General features: G+C 40.6%; 1 protein-coding gene across 3 annotated transcripts in view; it reads left to right on the top strand.

Moving 5' to 3' along the window:
• Positions 1–17,833, top strand: part of PTPRM (protein tyrosine phosphatase receptor type M) — an 848,823-nt gene that overhangs the window by 580,933 nt on the left and 250,057 nt on the right. For all 3 annotated transcript variants that reach the window (XM_030925938.1, XM_030925937.1, XM_030925936.1), the window contains exon 14: positions 3,826–3,958. In XM_030925938.1, coding sequence (XP_030781798.1) covers positions 3,826–3,958 — 133 coding nt within the window. The remainder of the gene's footprint in view (positions 1–3,825; positions 3,959–17,833) is intronic.

Genomic DNA, 17,833 nt, shown 5'->3' with positions numbered 1-17,833 from the left:
CCTGGCCAGACACTGCCTACAATATTGGCTTACATTGGTGTCTGTCTTCCCCACAAGGATTTAAGTTCCATGAGGTCAGAAGTTTTGTTTTGTCCATCTGCTCACCACCGTATTCCTTAAACAGTGCTTGGCAAGCAGTTAAGGACTCAATAAACGCTTGTTGAATAAATGAAGAATATTGCTGGATATTTTTTCTCCACATTCAAGGTCAGCCTCGTACTAGTCACCACTGTGCAAAGTTCTGCAGCCGAGCTGTCCCTGCGGCTCTTCCTAACCCCGCCACTCCCCTCCCTTTGGGAAGACTTCCCGTTCACTCTGGGTGAACCCAGCCCGTGCTGTGGGCAACATGGTCAGTAGTTCTGGGCATCACTGACAGCCTTCATGGCCTTCTGGGCTTGTACCCTTGAATCTTCTGGGAAAATATGTGCAGCCAGTTCAGTAGTCACAATTGGGCCCAGACCTCAAGCCAGTGGCTGAGTACATCGTGTTCTCGGCCTGGCTTGCTGCTGTTATTTAATTTAACATTGAACACTGGGCCAAAGCGGATTGTTTTCTGCCAAGTTGAAAACCAGCTAAATACTGCATTGGATAATCATTCTGTTTCTTTTGAGGTTTTTTTTTTCATACTAGATGTTATAACTGAAATCTTAATGCAATTTGACTGGAATACCACTCTTTTATTTTCTTGGCCATTATAAAAGTAATAACCAGAGTTCTCACTAGGAGTCAGGAGAATGGGCATCTGTGAGGATATGTGCTAGGATTTTAGCAGTCTCTTAATCTCCCTGTAATACTTAGCTTATTCATCAGTGTAATGAGTACAATACAGTATCAGGCCTAGATATCACTGATAAATGGACACGTGCAAGTTTATTCTCTTCAAAAGAAACTAAATGCACACCGCTGTCCTAACAGAATACACACAAGAAGAGAAAATTCCTTTTAATAAGCAATTAAAATTTATACAAAAAGAAAAAAAAAAAAGAAAAGTTTATACCATGAGAAACCTGGCTAGAAAATAACAAGACCAAGAGGGAAATAGAATGAAAACAACTCTTTTGCTAAGCAGTTTGGAAATTATACTGTTAAATTCATAGATTTGGGTGAGGAAAAATAAACAACCATCAGTTGCAACCATGCTCTGTCAAAAATATCCCCTGTCCAAGGCCCGCTGACAGGTCATAACCAGAACCACATGTTCCCAAAACAATATAAGAGGAGAGAAGAGCATCCTATTTAAGGAGAGCCTAAAGATGTTCATTTCAGGCAGGCATAGAGGGATAGGACACAGGCAGGAAAGCAGGAACTTCCTGGGCAGGGGGCCTGGAGTCAGTGACACCCACCCATCAGGTTATCCGAGGGCTGTTTGTGTTTACACTGATGCTTCTACAGAGTCCTAAACCCAAACACCTGACTCAAGCGGGTGGCCAGTCCCAGGCAGCCCTCCCACCTTTTCTGAGTCGCTGTCCCATTTTTCATGGTTGCTAGCATCATCACGTTGCAACTATGTCAGGCCAAGATATAACATTTCATTCTCTTGACCTGCAATGTGAAATGAGTTAAAAGTCAGTGCTAAGAAATGATAATACTGAGCTTCCATAGGCTGCATATCAATATGCATGCGGCTTCCTAAAGGGGATGAAAGGCTGCAGGTAACCACCCCTCCTTGGCCCAAAGCAGAATGGAGAGTCACTCACCAGTTCCCACAGAGCCAGACCCTCCTCTACTGAGTGTTCACAATGTATGCATTACATCTGTGCTATTTTTATATTAAAATATCTTAAGCTAAATAAGGTTTTTAAAACATTTTCCCCAAGTGTTGCATTTACTGACATTACTTAGTTACAAAACATACCTTAACTAATCTATTTAAGAAATCTATGTGGAGAGCTAGCTATCTGTAACTAGTGAGATAAATGGAATGGCTTCCAGTATGTCAACATTGGAAGAGTCAAACCAATTTGATTTTATTTTAAAAATTTGTTTTAATTGGACACATAATCAAAATAGAAAAACATTAGACTTTTTTCAGTTTTGGGAATTTCAAATGTTACTTCTTTTTGTATGGATTGCTTAGCTTAAAATTTTTTTTATCCACACACACATTTTATCTTTAGATTTTTCTTAGCAATTTGATTAATGTGACAATTTCCTCCCAGTCAACCACCTGGTGATATGTTCCAATAGAATATTGATTGGAGTGGTATATTTCAGATGTAATTACCATAAAGGATAATTAACATGAATACCTTAAAGATTTAACTGGACAACTAGTTTGAGGGGTATTCATTGAAACAAAATAGCAGGACTTCCTCTTGACGTTGTCAGAAATAAAATAAAATTGACCTATAGAGGCTTCTTCAGAAGGGTTTTTATCTCATAAGGTGTGCTTTTTGCATCATGGCTGCTGTTGTTGTGGCTCTCAAATGATTGGAATATGCTTTGTCATGGAAACACTAATGATCTTCCAACTCACTTCTCCCCTGACCTTGACTCACTTCCTGGGGTCAGTCTAATGACTACAGCCATGTTCAGAATGCAAGGCCTCATGTATAAAATCTTACCAGGAATAACTTTGGAAAGAAACATCATTTACATGTTTCCAAAGGAAACAAAAAAACAGATAGAAGGTGATACCTGGCACTCCCTCTTTCTCAGTGATGACTCATTTTGGAGTTTGTCCTCCTGATCTTGGTCCGCCCTGCACAAGGGCTCAGACACAGTGACAGCTAAGGTTTTCATGAGTCGGGTGACGCAGGAGTGGAAAACCTCATGACAGGGTGGAAAGAGCTGGTTTACAAACACTCGAATTTAATTACATTTTTAACAACACAAAAAGAAAATTCTAAGGAGGAAAATTTGGACATAAAGTTCCTCCTTTCAGAATGACCTGTGACCTAGTAAAGGTGGTGTGACTCAGAGCATCATCACATTCTGATTTTAAAAGTACAAGCCCTTTTAAAGAGGAGTCTTTTTAGGGAATTGAACATTACATTCCTAATATTTTTCATCCTGAATGCACTTAGCAGAGGAAACATATTTCATCAGACATGAATTTGACATTCCATAACATTATACAGTAAACAGGACAAACATGTCTCATGTTTTAGACATGAGAAAGGAGAGCTAAGACAGCCACCACCACTGTAAGACCCTGGTTATCTCATTTAAACAGATATTAAATGTGGGTGCCAGTGGTGTGATCATCAGCCACTTCCCACTTTGTGAATAAATTGCTTAGAAGGAGTCTTTTGCCTACCAGATGTGACCTAGATTTAGATTTCCAAAGGCAGGGGGAAAAAACTCTATTGTGTTAAAAAACAATTGCTGGTAAAAATGCATGGTGAATGAGCTTATCTCAGTTTTCCAGGTGTTTGGACTAATATGTTATGGAATTACTGCTTCGTTTATGAAAAATAACTGAAGAAAATGTTCCAGCAAATCAAATTTGGATAAAGGCTTAGGGATAGCTATTGTGGTGTTAGTAAGTTTTTAAATGGCAGAAAGAACAGGAACCAATAGAGATAATAAAATAATATTTGTCTTAAAAAAAAAAAAACTGTTTCAGAAGAGTCTCTTAGAAAAGGGTCAGGCATGGGTTTGCTATCCTGCTTGTGTTACGGTTTAGTAAAATATTGAAGAACAATGTGAACAATTACGCTCATTTCAGTGCATATGAAAGCTGTTTTAAAAATCAAAGCTTGTCTGTCTGCTGGCTCTGATAAGTCTTATAATTCTGTTAAATGCAGCGAAAATTTTTAAAATGTGACATCTTTATTCTCTCTTACCTACTGTCTCTCCTTTTTCATTTCCTTTCATCTTCAGGAGCTGCCACTCCGAAACCAGTCCCAGAGCCCGAGAAACAGACAGATCATACAGTTAAAATTGCTGGAGTCATTGCGGGCATCTTGCTGTTCGTTATTATATTTCTTGGAGTTGTGTTGGTAGTGAAGAAAAGGTGAGCTCCTAGCTGTTGCCAAAGATACAGCTATATCCATTGTTTGCTGGAATGTTTTGTGTGTGTGGAAACACTCAGTTACTGAGCTTGCTTTGATAACCCAGACACATCTGTGACTCTGTGATTGTTAACATTTTTCATCCTGTGGCATGGAAGGTTATGGGACAAAAATTTAGAGTAAATGGCTATGATTCTGTGTGAATATGCAAAGCATATCATGCCAGAATAACATAAGCATCCTGTGTCTTCCCACACGGAGGCAGATAAAGCTCTGCAGAATCTTAAAAGCCACTTATTCACCAGGAAATGTTTAGTACTGATTCCCAACGTACTAAGACGTTTGGTAATCACAAAGATATGAGAAGACTTTCCTTCTTATTATAGTGAGGATGATGATGATGACAGATTTTCTGGGGCCTGTGTTGTGTGTTGGCACCGTGCTAGGGAAGGTAATCAGCACAACATCCATGAGAGAGAGAACCGACAGGAACAGCCCAACAGAAAAATGCGGCACAGGAGCAGCTTGTAAGAGAACAAATCGTAGAGTACGTGGTATGGCTGGACACCGTGACTCATGCCTGTAATCCCCGCACTTTGGGAGGTGGAGGCAGGTGAATCATTTGATCACTTTAGCCCAGGAGTTCAAGTCCAGCCTGGGCAACATGACAAAACCCTGTCTCTACAATAAATACAAAAATTTGCTGGACGTGGTGGCACACACCTGTAGTCCCAGCTACTGGTGAGGCTGAGATGGGAGGATCACTTGAGCTATGATCACTCCACTGCACTCAGCCTGGGCAACAGAGCAAAACCCTGTGTCCAAAAACAAACAAACAAAGTTGTGTGTTACAAGAGCCAAGAGATAGTCTGGGGGAGAGAAAAACAGATATGGCCATACTAAGTGATCGTCACCTCCCATACTTGAAAACTATGCAGTGTCTTGTTTTGTGAAAACAAGTGAAAACTTGCTTAATAATAAAATCTTCAATTTATGTAAAAATCAATACAAAAATATAGATACTAAGAATTGATGGCATAAATTTTCCCAAATAGAGGGAATATGTGGGTCTTGTCCATTTCTCTATTGTTTGAAAACAGTTGTAATCATGCCGTGTGAGTAAGTTCATGGATGGTAGAAGGTAAAGGTGGAGAGATTGGCAGAGAGAGGACTAGAAACTGTGATCTGGTCATGAAAGGAGGTTGGCCTTGGGCCTGAGACTGTTGATGGCCTTTGAGCAGGTAGTAACATGATCTAATTTTTAGGAATATAACTCTAACGTTAGGCTTGGACACAGTGAGGAGGGGAGAGAGCTCAAATCAGGAAGACCAGTAGAATGAAGAGAAAGAGCAACTTTAGAAACAGTTAAGAGTTAAATTTTAGTAGCCATTTGGAGAGAGAAGGGACTATATAGAAAGAACTTAGAGCTTAGTTCCTGGTTTGGGCAAGGCAAGTTAGTGGAGATATTTCTGTTCACCAAAATGTGGAACATAGAAACTAGAAAATGGGGGGGTGGGCAGTAAAAATGGAGAGTTCAGCTTTGCACAATTTTTTTTAATTATAATGCTTTAGGTTCTGGGGTACATATACAGAACGAGCAGTTTTTTTACATAGATATACACGTGCCATGGTGGTCTGCTGTACCCGTCATCCCATCTCCTAATGCTATCCCTCCCTTAGCCCCCACCCTCTGACAGGCCCCAGGGTTCCCCTCCCTGTGTCCATGCATTGTCACAGGTACACACGTACGAGTGAGAACATGCACTGTTTGCTTTTCTGTTCTTGTGTTAGTCTGCTGAGAATGATGGTTTCCAGCTTCATCCATGTCCCTACAAAGGACGTGAATTCATCCATTTTTATGGCTGCATAGTATTCCATGGTGCATATGTGCCACATTTTCTTAATCCAGTCTATTTTCTTTATCAATTGATGGACATTGAGGTTGGTTCCAAGTCTTTGCTATTGTGAATAGTGCCATGATAAACATACATATACATGTGTCTTTATAGTAGAATGATTTATAATCCTTTGGATATATACCCAGTAATGGGATTATTGGATCAAATGATATTTCTAGTTCTAGGTCCTTGAGGAATCGCCACACTGTCTTCCACAATGGTTGAACTAATTTACACTCCCACCAACAGTGTAAAAGCGTTCCTATTTCTGTACATCTTCTCCAGCATGTTGTTTCCTGACTTTTTTTTTTTTTTCCTTGAGACAGAGTTGTTTGCTCTTTTTGCCAGGCAGGAGTGCAATGGCGTGATCTCAGCTCACTGCAATCTCCGGCTCCCAGGTTCAAGTGATTCTCCTGCCTCAGCCTCCTCAGTAGCTGGAATTACAGGTGCACACCACCACGCCCAGCTAATTTTTGTATTTTTAGTAGAGACAGGTTTTCTCCATGTTGGTCAGGCTGGTCTCAAACTCCCGATCTCGTGATCCGCCTTCCTTGGCCTCCCAAAGTGCTGGGATTACAGGCGTGAGCCGCCATATCTGGCCTTCTTGACTTTTTAGTGATGACTCTTCTCACTGGCATAACATGGTATTTCGTTGTAGTTTTGATTTGCATTTTTCTAATGACCAGTGAGGATGAGTATTTTTTTGTATGTTTGTTGGCTACATAAATGTCTTCTTTTGAGAAGTGTCTGTTCATATCATTTGCCCACTTTTTGATGGGGTTGTTTTTTCTCTTGTAAATTTGTTTAAGTTCTTTGTAGATTCTGGTTATTAGCCCTTTGTGAGATGGATAGATTGCAAAAATTTTCTCCCGTTCTGTAGGCTGTCTGTTCACTCTGATGGTCATTTCTTTTGCTGTGCAGGAGCTCTTTAGTTTAATTAGATCTCATTTGTCAATTTTGGCGTTTGTTGCCATTGCTTTTGGTGTTTTAGACATGAAGTCTTTGCCCATGCCTATGTCCTGAATGGTGTTGTCTAGGTTTTCTTCTAGGATTTTTATGGTTTTAGGTCTTATGTTTAAGTCTTTAATCCATCTTGAGTTGATCTGCGTGTAAGGTTTTCTTCTCGGATTTTTATGGTTTTAGGTCTTATGTTTAAGTCTTTCATCCATCTTGAGTTGATCTGCGTGTAAGATGTAAGGAAGGGGTCCGGTTTCAGTTTTCTGCGTATGACTAGATATTCCCAACACCATTTATTAAATAGGGAATCTTTTCCCCATTGCTTGTTTTTGTCAGGTTTGGCAAAGATCAGATGGTTGTAGATGTGTGGTGTTATTTCTGAGGCCTCTATTCTGTTCCATTGGTCTATGTATCTGTTTTGATACCAGTATAATGCTTTTTGGTTACTGTAGCTTTGTAGTATAGTTTGAAGTCAGGTAGCATGATGCCTCCAGTTTTGTTCTTTTTACTTAGGATTGTCTTGGCTATGTAGGCTCCTTTTTGGTTCCATATGAAGTTTAAAGTAGTTTTTTCCAATTCTGTGAAGAACGTCAGTGGTAGCTTGATGGAGATAGCATTGAATCTATAAATTACTTTGGGCAGTCGGGCCATTTTCATGATCTTGATTCTTCCTATCCATGAGCATGGAATATTTTTCCCTTTGTGTCCTCTCTTATTTCCTTGAGCAGTGGATTGTAGTTCTCCTTGAAGAGGTCCTTCACATCCCTTGTAAGTTGTATTCCTAGGTATTTTATTCTCTCTAAGGCAGTTGTGAATGGGAGTTCACCCATGGTTTGGCTCTCTGTTTGTCTGTTATTGGTGTATAGGAGTGCGTGTTATTTTTGCGTTGATTTTGTATACTGAGACTTTGCTGAAGTTGTTCATCAGGTTAAGGAGATTCGGGGCAGAGACGATGGGGTTTTCTAAATATACAATCATGTCATCTGCAAACAGAGACAATTTGACTTCCTCTCTTCCTCTTTAAATACCCATTATTTCTTTCTCTTGCCTGATTTCTCTGGCCAGAACTTCCAATACTATGTTGAATAGGAGTGGTGAGTGAGGGCATCCTTGTCTTGTGCCAGTTTTTAAAGGGAATGCTTCCAGCTTTTGCCCATTCAGTGTGATATTGGCTGTGGGTTTGTCATAAATAGCTCTTATTATTTTGAGGTATGTTCCACTCATGTCTAACTTACTCAGAGTTTTTAGCATGGAGGGCTGTTGAATTTTGTCGAAGGCCTTTTCTGCATCTATTGAGATAATCATGTGGTTTTTGTCATTGGTTCTGTTTATGTGATGGATTATGTTTATTGATTTGCATGTGTTGAACCAGCCTTGCATCCCAGGGATGAAGCTGACTTCATTGTGGTGGATAAGCTTTTTAATGTGCTGCTGGATTCAACTTGCCAGTATTTTATTGAGGATTTTCGCATCGAAGTTCCTTAAGGATATTGGCCTGAAATTTTCTTTTTTGTGTCTCTGACAGGTTTTGGTATCAGGATGATGTTGGCCTCATAAACTGAGTTAGGGAGGATTCCCTCTTTTTCTATTGTTTGGAATAGTTTGAGAAGGAATGGTAACACTTCGTCCTTGTACCTCTGGTAAAATTCAGCTGTGAATCTGTCTGGTCCTGGACCTTTTTTGGTTGGTAGGCTAATAATTACTGCCTTAATTTCAAAACTTGTTATCTGTCTATTCAGGGATTTGACTTCTTCCTGGTTTAGACTTGGGAGGGTATACGTGTCCAGGAGTTTATTCATTTCTTCTAGATTTTCTGGTTTATTCGCATAGAGGTGTTTATACTGTTCTCTGATGGTAATTTGTATTGCTGTGGGATCAGTGGTGATATCCTCTATATCATTTTTATTACATCGATTTGATCTTCTTTCCTTTCTTCTTTGTTATTCTGGCTAGTGGTCTATTTTGTTGATCTTTTCAAAAAACCAGTTCCTGGATTTATTGATTTTTTTTTTTTTTGAAGGGTTTTTCGTGTCTCTATGTCCTTCAGTTCTGCTCTGATCTTAATTATCTCTTGGCTCCGGGTAGCTTTTGAATTTGTTTGCTGTTGCTTCTCTAGTTCTTTTAATTTTGATGTTCGGGTGTCAATTTTCTATCTTTCCTGCCTTCTCTTGTGGGCATTTAGTGCTATAAATTTCCCTCTACACACTCTTTAAATGTGTTCCAGAGATTCTGGTACGTTGTGTCTTCATTCTCATTGGTTTCAAAGAACATCTTTATTTCTGACTTCATTTCATTATTTACCCAGTAGTCACTCAGGATAGCAGGTTGTTCAGTTTCCATGTAGTTGTGCTGATTTGATTGAGTTTCTTAATCCTGAGTTCTAATTTGATTGCACTGTGGTCTGAGAGACTGTTTGTTATGACTTCCATTCTTTTGCATTTACTGAGGAGTGTTTTACTTCCAGTTTTGTGGTCAATTTTAAAATAAGTGTGATGAGGTGAAGAGAGGAGTGTATATTCTGTTATTTGGGGTGGAGAGTTCTGTAGATGTCTCTTAGGTCCGCTTTTTCCAGAACTGAGTTCAAGTCCTGAATATCCTTGTTAATTTTCTGTCTCATTGATCTGTCTGATATTGACAGTGGGGTGTTAAAGTCTCCCACTATTATTGTGTGGGAGTCTAAGTCTCCTCATAGGTCTCTAAGAACTTGCTTTATGAATCTGGGTGCTCCTGTGTTGGCCGCATGTATATTTAGGAGAGTCAGCTCTTCCTGTTGAATTGATCCCTTTACCATTATGTAATGCTCTTCTTTATCTCTTTTGATTTTGTTGGTTTAAAGTCTGTTTTATCAGAGACTAGGATTACAACCTCTCCTTTTTTTTTTTTTCTTTCCATTTGCGTGGTAAATATTCCTCCGTCCCTTTATTTTGAGCCTATGTGTGTCTTTGCATGTGAGATGCATCCACTGAATACAGCGTACTGATGGGTCTTGACTCTTTATCCAGTTTGTCAGTCTGTGTCTTTTAATTGGGGCATTTAACCTATTTACATTTAAGGTTACTATTGTTATATGTGAATTTGGTCCTGTCGTTATGATGATAGCTGGTTATTTTGCCCATTAGTTGATGTCATTTCTTCACAGTTTTGATGGTCTTTAAAGTTGGTGTGTTTTTGCAGTGGCTGGTACCAGTTGTTCCTTTTCATGTTTGGTGTTTCCTTCAGGAGCTCTTGTAAGGCAGGCCTGGTAGTGTCAGAATCTCTCAGCACTTGCTTTTCTGTAATGGATTTTATTTCTCCTTCACTTATGAAGCTTAGTTTGGCAGGATATGAAATTCTGGGTTGAAAATTCTTTTCTTTAAGAATATTAAATATTGGGTCCCACTCTTTTCTGGCTTGTAGGATTTCTACAGAGATATCTACTGTTAGTCTGAGGGGCTTCCCTTGTGAGTAATCTGACCTTTCTCTCTGACTGCCCTTAACATTTTTCCCTTCATTTCAACCTTGGTGAGTCTGACAATTATGTCTTGGGGTTGCTCTTCTCGAGAAGTATCTTTGTGGTGTTCTCTGTTTTTCCTGAATTTGAATGTTAGCCTGTCTTGCTAGATTGGGGAATTTCTCCTGGATAATATCCTCAAGAGTGTTTTCCAACTTGGTTCCATTCTCCTCGTCACTTTCAAGTATACCAAACGCACGCAGATATGGTCTTTTCACATAGTCCCATATTTCTTGGAGGCTTTGTTTGTTCCTTTTTATTCTTTTTTTCTCTACTCTTGTCTTCTCGCTTTATTTCATTAAGTTGATCTTCAATCTCTGACATCCTTTTTTCTGCTTGATCGATTTGGCTCTTGATACTTGTGTATGCTTCACAAAGTTCTCGGGCTGTGTTTTTCAGCTCCATCAGTTCATTTACGTTCTTCTCTAAACTGGTTATTCTAGTTAGCAATTCGTCTAACCTTTTTTCAAGGTTCTTAGCTTCCTTGCATTGGGTTAGGGCATGCTCCTTTAGCTCAGAGGAGTTTTTTATTACCCGCCTTGCGAAGCCTACTTCTGTCAATTCATCAACTCATTCTCCAATCAGTTTTTCTCCCTTGCTGGTGAGGAGTTGTGATCCTTTAGAGGAGAAAAGGCCTTCTGGTTTTGGAATTTTCAGCCTTTTTGTGCTGGTTTCTCCCCATCTTTATGGATTTATCTACCTTTGGTCTTTGATGTTGGTGACCTTCAGATGGGGTCTTTGAGTGAACGTGCTCTTCCTTTCTGTTTGTTAGTTTTCCTTCTAACAGTCTGGCCTCTCTGCTGCAGGTCTGCTGTAGTTTTCTGGAGGTCCGCTCCAGACCCTGTTTGCCTGGGTATCACTGGCAGAGGCAGCAGACCAGCAAAGATTGCTGCCTGTTCCTTCCTCTGGAAGCTTCAGACCAGAGGGGCAACCACCAGATGCCACTCAGAGCTCTCCTGTATGAGGTGTCTGTCAGCTCCTACTGGGAAGTGTCTTCTGGTTAGGATCCACGGGGTATTAGGGACCCACTTGAGGAGGCAGTCTGTCCATTATCAAAGCTCGAACACTGTGCTGGTAGATCTGCTGTTCTCTTCAGAGCTGCCCACAGCCGCCCTTTCCACCAGGTGTTTTGTCCCAGTGAGGTGGGGAGTTTATCTATAAGTCTCTGACTGGGGCTGCTGCATTTTTTTCAGAGATGCCCTGCTCAGAAAGGAGAAATCTGGCAGTCTGGCCACAGTGGCCTTGCTGAGCTGCAGTGGACTCCACCTCGTTCGAACTTCCTGGTGGCTTTGTTTACAGTGTGAGGGGAAAACCGCCTACTCAAGCCTCATCAATGGCAGGTGCCCCTTCTCCCACCAAGCTGGGGCATCCCAGGTCAATCTCAGACTACCGCTGTGCTGGCAGCAAGAATTTCAAGCCAATGGATCTAAGTTTGCTGGGCTCTGTGAGGGTGGGACCTGCCAAGCCAGACCACTTGGTTCCCTGGCTTCAGCACCCCTTTCCAGGGGAGTGAACAGTTCTGTCTCGCTGGCATTCCAGGAGCCACTGGGGTGTGGTGAAAAAAAAAAAAAAAAAAAACTCCTGCAGCTAGTTCAGTGTCTCTGCCCAAACAGCCATCCTGTTTTGTGCTTGAAACCCAGGGCCCTGGTGGGGTAGGCGCTGGAGGGGATCTCCTGGTCTGTGGGTTGCGAAGACTGTGGGAAAAGCGCAGTATCTGAGCTGGAGTGCAGGGTTCCTCAGGCTCAGTCCCTCACGGCTTCCCTTGGGTAGGGGAGAAAATCCCCCAACCTCTTGCACTTCCCGGTGAGATGACGCCCCACCCTGCTTCAGCTCTCCCTCTATGGGCTGCACCTACTGTCCAGCCAATCCCGGTGAGGTGAACCAGGTACCTCAGTTGGAAATGCAGAAATAACCCACCTTCTGGGTTGATCTGGCTGGGAGTTGCAGACTGGAGATGTTCCTATTCAGCCATCTTGCCAGCAATCCCAGCTTTGCACATTTTAAGTTCGATGCTCCTTTAAAATTAAGTGGAGATGTTCACTGGGAAGTTGACTATGCTACTGTGGACTAGAAATAATGGTTTCTATAGCCCGAAAGCCATCAGCATTTCTGGAGCTGGAGCCGTAGGTTTGGAGGAGGCTCCTCAGAGTTTTTGTAGAGTGAGAAGGAGTATGAAGGATGGAGGTAAAACCTTTGGAAACAGCGATATTTCAAGGCGAGTTAATATCCCAATACAGATACCTGCACCTGCTCTTTTTCTGCATCTCCCTCCATTTATGGTTCTGTTCTGGTCAAGCCCCAGGAAAAACTGCTGCTCTGTCACAGCTGTGCACATCCCTGGTCTTCCGTCCCCATCATTACAACTGTTTTTCCCCACTTATCACCTGCCCTTCATCTCTTTTTCTACCCATCATGTGATTCCTATCTTCATTTTTCGTTCATTATTTATTTTCATTCCATTCCTCTCTACCCTTCTCTACCTATTTATCTCTTTATTTCCTTTTTTCTTTCTCTTTTTCTTATGCCTCACCTTTTCTTTTTCTTTTTCTTTTTCTTTCTTTTTTTTTTTTTTGAGATGGGATCTCGTTCTGCTGCCAGACTGTAGTGCAGTGGCATGATCTGAGCTCACTGCAACCTCTGCCTCCCAGGTTCAAGCGATTCTTCTGCCTCAGCCTCCCAAGTAGCTGGGGCTACAGGTGCCCACCACCACACCCAGCTAATTTTTGTATTTTTGGTAGAGATGGGGTTTCACCATGTTGGCCAGGATGGTCTTGATCTCCTGACCTCGTGATCCCCCCACCTCAGCCTCCCAAAGTTCTAGGATTACAGGCGTGGGCCACTGCGCCCGGCTTCTCCTGACTGTTCTTTGTTCATTCCCCAACTCAATGTTTATGTAGATGGCTTATTTTTGGCACCAGTAGTTTGTACTTTTTAAAATCATATGACCCAGTATAAGTCCTAAGCAACAATAGGCCCTTCCGTGCCTGGACATCCAAACTAAACATTCTGAAGAGGTTTATTTTAAATTCTGGGAATACGTTGGATATATTTTGTCATCTGGCAAGTTCTCTGTGAGGAATAGCCTGCAACTGCTAATCCAGGTGCCCTTGTGACCCTAGCTAAATGTCAACTAATCCTCGAAGGGTCTATTTCTGCAATATTAATTCATTATTCTACCTGGGTCTCTCAGGTAGTCATGGAGGTTATCTTATAAATTATGCATTGAAGAGATGCCTTTGGTAACACATGGCCTTGATACAACTTTAGACTAAATGCCAGAAAGTCATGTCAGATTTACCTGATTATTTACTAGATAATAATCTTAAAAGGGTTTTCTTCACAGCATGTGCCACTTTGGTATTTGCTTTTTCTGAAAAATACAGTATGTTCTCTGTCGGACAAATTAGCCAGTATACCATGCTCATAAATACAAAACTTGCTGTTATCTTTAGACTTGAGCAGTCTTGTACAAACTATCATATTCCATAGAAATTCTTAAAACCGTTTAATTGTCCAGGGTTTTTACCAAATTTCAAGTTTAAATTTGATAGGTAGTGTTTTTAAGCAGAAAAGTTAAAATATAACATTAATCATAGATAAATTGCTGGGGTGTTATAGATAGGTAATCACCACATTGCTCGGTTGGAAGAACACTGAATTTAGATGTGGAATTCCTAGATCTGTATTTTAACTGACTTTGTGATTCTGAACTTCTCTGGGCCCTAGTTTCCTCATTTGTAAGTTGAGGAAACTCAACTAGATGATCTCTGAAGTCCTTCTCAATTCCAAAATACCAGGTTTCCTAGTAGGTAGTAGCAATGGTGACACTACTATGCATTTGCTATTCTAGAAGTACCACATGTGGTTTATTACTGTGTTTCCCTACTTAAACCTCTGCAGCGGCTCTTCCCCAGGCTCTCTCAGTTCATTTCAAGCCCAGAGGTGATGGCTGGTGAGTGGTTTATCTTCCAGCCACATGTTTTCCACACAGGAGGCCCTCAATTAAAAGGGAAGTCGTGGGGAAATGGAAAAAGGAATGAGAGAGGGGGAAGGAAAGGAACTGCCTCGAGTGTGGATTTCAATATATTATTAGTTGTTTTTGTCAGTTGGAAGAACTTGTGAAACTTTGCACTCATTCCTGTGTGGGCTGGTTAGCCTATGTTTCCTCTACTGCAGCATTCTGAGTCATCCACCTCAAATAGGTGCTGTTGGTCATAAAGACAGACTGGGCCCAAGAGACAGTGTGGATGAAACAAATTCATTCATTCCTTCTAGAAATAAAATGGGAAGTCTGTCCTGCAGAGAGGATGAGCCAGCCGCCATTGTCTGCACTTGTCACATGCCAGGCCAGCTTGCCTGCTAGCTTAGGAGCAGAAGGACAGCAAATTCAAACACTGGGTAATTGCTTGACATTTTATTGGGAGGCATTGTCAATTATTTTTTTTTTTTTTTTTTTTGAGACAGAGTCTCACTCTGTCGCCCAGGCTGGAGTGCAGTGGTCAGATCTCAGCTCACTGCAAGCTCCGCCTCCCAGGTTCACGCCATTCTCCTGCCTCAGCCTCCCGAGTAGCTGGGACTACAGGCGCCCGCCACCTCGCCCGGCTAGTTTTTTGTATTTTTTAGTAGAGACGGGGTTTCACCGTGTTAGCCAGGATGGTCTTGATCTCTTGACCTCGTGATCCGCCCATCTCGGCCTCCCAAAGTGCTGGGATTACAGGCTTGAGCCACCGCGCCCGGCCGGCATTGTCAATTATTAGCTAAGATTGTTTTGTCTTCTGAAGAATTGGCCCTCTTTAAAAATTGGTTGTGGGTGGTGGGCTTTTAACAAGAAAATGTAAAGTCTGTTCGGTTCATACTAATGCATGGAATTATTTAACATACAGGCAATAATGACTAAAAACTGACATGACCATCGGCTTTATTTTAGGATGTTTTACAAACCAATCACAAAGCAATGACTAGCTTTTTGTTCATGTATATTAATTCATTTGGCTTTTACCTGGACTAATACCATCTGAAACCTTCTTTTCTTTAAAACATTTTATGAAATGTAAACACTTATTTTTACTTGATCCTGTAAGCAAAGCAATTTTTTATTTTCCTTCCCCCAAATTATGTGTTCCTTTAAGGATTTGACATTTTGATGCAGCAAATCTTAGGCTGTGAGATAAATGTCTACAAAATAAATGTTTCATGCAGAACCACGGGGCAATGTACTCTCAAAATTAATATAAAATAACTTGAATAGGACATATTTGTTTTTTACCATGTTTCATCCATGTATAATTAGATATATTTGTATAAATGAAAACACCTGCATTTTTAACATTTTTCATAAGGAATAATTTATCTCAATGACATGTCTGACAGAATTTAGTATATAAGCACTATCAATTTTACCGTGATTAATTATATTTACTATTGTTTCTAAAATTGCTATAGATCTTTCAGGAGTTTGAGAACATTTGTATTAATTATAGTAATATTCCTATCTCAGCCACTTTGGTACATAGAAATCACAGAAGTTGCAGGTATTGAAAATAATTAAAGAGCTTTGCATTCTGGGGCAAAATAGCAAGTGGTAGCTATTATATTACCTGTTATAGGTAAGTATAACTATTTTCATTCTGAAACTCTATACTTCCATCTCCTTTCCATAACACATTTAAACAGATGTACATTTAGCAAATGCAGCATATTATCAAGTATTTGGCACCCATTCTATTATATTTAAACAATACTAGCACCACCAAGAAAAATCACAATAAAAATGGGAAGTTTTTCTGAAGACAACATGAAACAAAAACGATAAGAGGGAAAATTTGATGAAAGCCCTGTTTTCAAAGAGATGCCTGCAGCATGCAGCCGGAGGCAAGCTGACGTTAACTATGGTTCCCCTGGCCTATCCATTTACATATGAGGTAGTTTCTTTTCCACTATAAGTAAGTGTGGCTTGTATGTCGAAAATAGCTTGGGTCTGGATGCATTATTCAAAGTTTTATTTCACAATCACCTTTCCTGAGACTACACTGAGAAATTCACACATAGATGTTTCTTTGTGACAATTATTTAAAATATGTGGCCTTAATATGCAGTCCTGTAAGTATGAACCAGATGCTGAGATCCTGCCTAGCACATGCTTTGGCATGCTTGGAACAGGCCATATGTGCACATAAACGTGTATGGATGTTTTATCTTGGTCTATCAATTAGCTGCTGTCCTTCAGGTTTCCAGATAATTGAATAGGGTTGAGGTACAAGGTTAAGCTGAACAAATTGACCTTTGTAAAGGTCTTTTCTGACCCGGACTTTATATGATTACTGTAATAGTTCCTAAAGTAACCCCAATTTCTTGACTCAACCTAATGGAAACTCTTTATAAAGAAGATTTCATTTTTAAAAAAGAGTGTGGGGAGCATAGCTACCAGTTTTTCATCTTATAGGAGGAAAGTGTCAGAGAATGATAAGAGGTGTGGCTTTAGAATCTGACAAACCTGGTTTTACACCCCAGCTCTTTACTTTGTGGCACTGTAAATTTAAATGAGTTACTTAACATCTCTGAACTATTTTGCACATGTGAGATGTGATGATGATGGTCGTGTGTACTGCATAGGGGATGTGGTAAAAATTAGATGATACATGTACATGGTTGGTCATTGATAAATAATAGCTTAAGAACCCAGCAATTGCAGAACTTGTCCCAGGGCACATAGGTAGTCTGTGGGAGGGCCTAATCTAAGTCAGTGCATCTGATTCTTAACTGCCCTGTTACGCTGGCTCAGGTAAGTAAAACTCAAACATGCACCTTGCTCTGTAAAGCTCAGGTACTCTTTCTAATTAGCTGACAACAACACCATGCAGTCATCAGCTTGTTGCAGTTTACCATTGCTTTAAATCTATAAATATTTGATATTCTGCCAGCACGTCTTATTCTTTTCTTTGAGCCATCATTGCAGAATAGCTAAATAAATGCTTTTTACATATTCTCCTTTACAGAAGCATTTTTAGAATTCTTTTGAATAGGTGTATTTTGTGTCATTCGTTGATTCCTGAGTTTACTTCTGATAACTCTCAGTGGTGAGGATGCTGTATCCTCTTGTCTGGTTTACTGAGCAAGAGAAACTTGTTAAGTTTTAGAGGAAGCCATAAAGCAGGGGAGCATTAGCTGCACCTTTCCTTCTCAGAGACAAATGCTGGGGTCTTCCATGGTGAAAGTGGGGACCCTGGGGACAACTGCCTTGTGCCCACACCTTGGTTCTGTGGCTTACTAGCTGTGTGACTTTAGACAAGCCACCTAGCTTCATGTCCCTCAGTTTCCCCAGCTATTCCAAGGGCATAATAATAGTTCTTACATCATAAAATGTGATGACAAGAAAACAAGTTAATACCTTTAAAGTGCTGGCCCCAGTAAATATTAACTCTATTGATAATATGCATTAGACACCAGTATACAAGCTGTAGCTGCCTCTCTAGTTTCAATGCTCATGGCCTGTGTGCCTCAAAGTCTTTGTGTCCAGACAGGGGAGAAGACCA

The sequence above is a fragment of the Rhinopithecus roxellana genome, chromosome 21, assembly GCF_007565055.1.
Source record: "Rhinopithecus roxellana isolate Shanxi Qingling chromosome 21, ASM756505v1, whole genome shotgun sequence".
NCBI lineage: Eukaryota > Metazoa > Chordata > Mammalia > Primates > Cercopithecidae > Rhinopithecus > Rhinopithecus roxellana.
The sequence above is the reverse complement of the archived record's forward strand: the minus strand, read 5'-3'. Positions and strand labels throughout refer to the sequence as shown.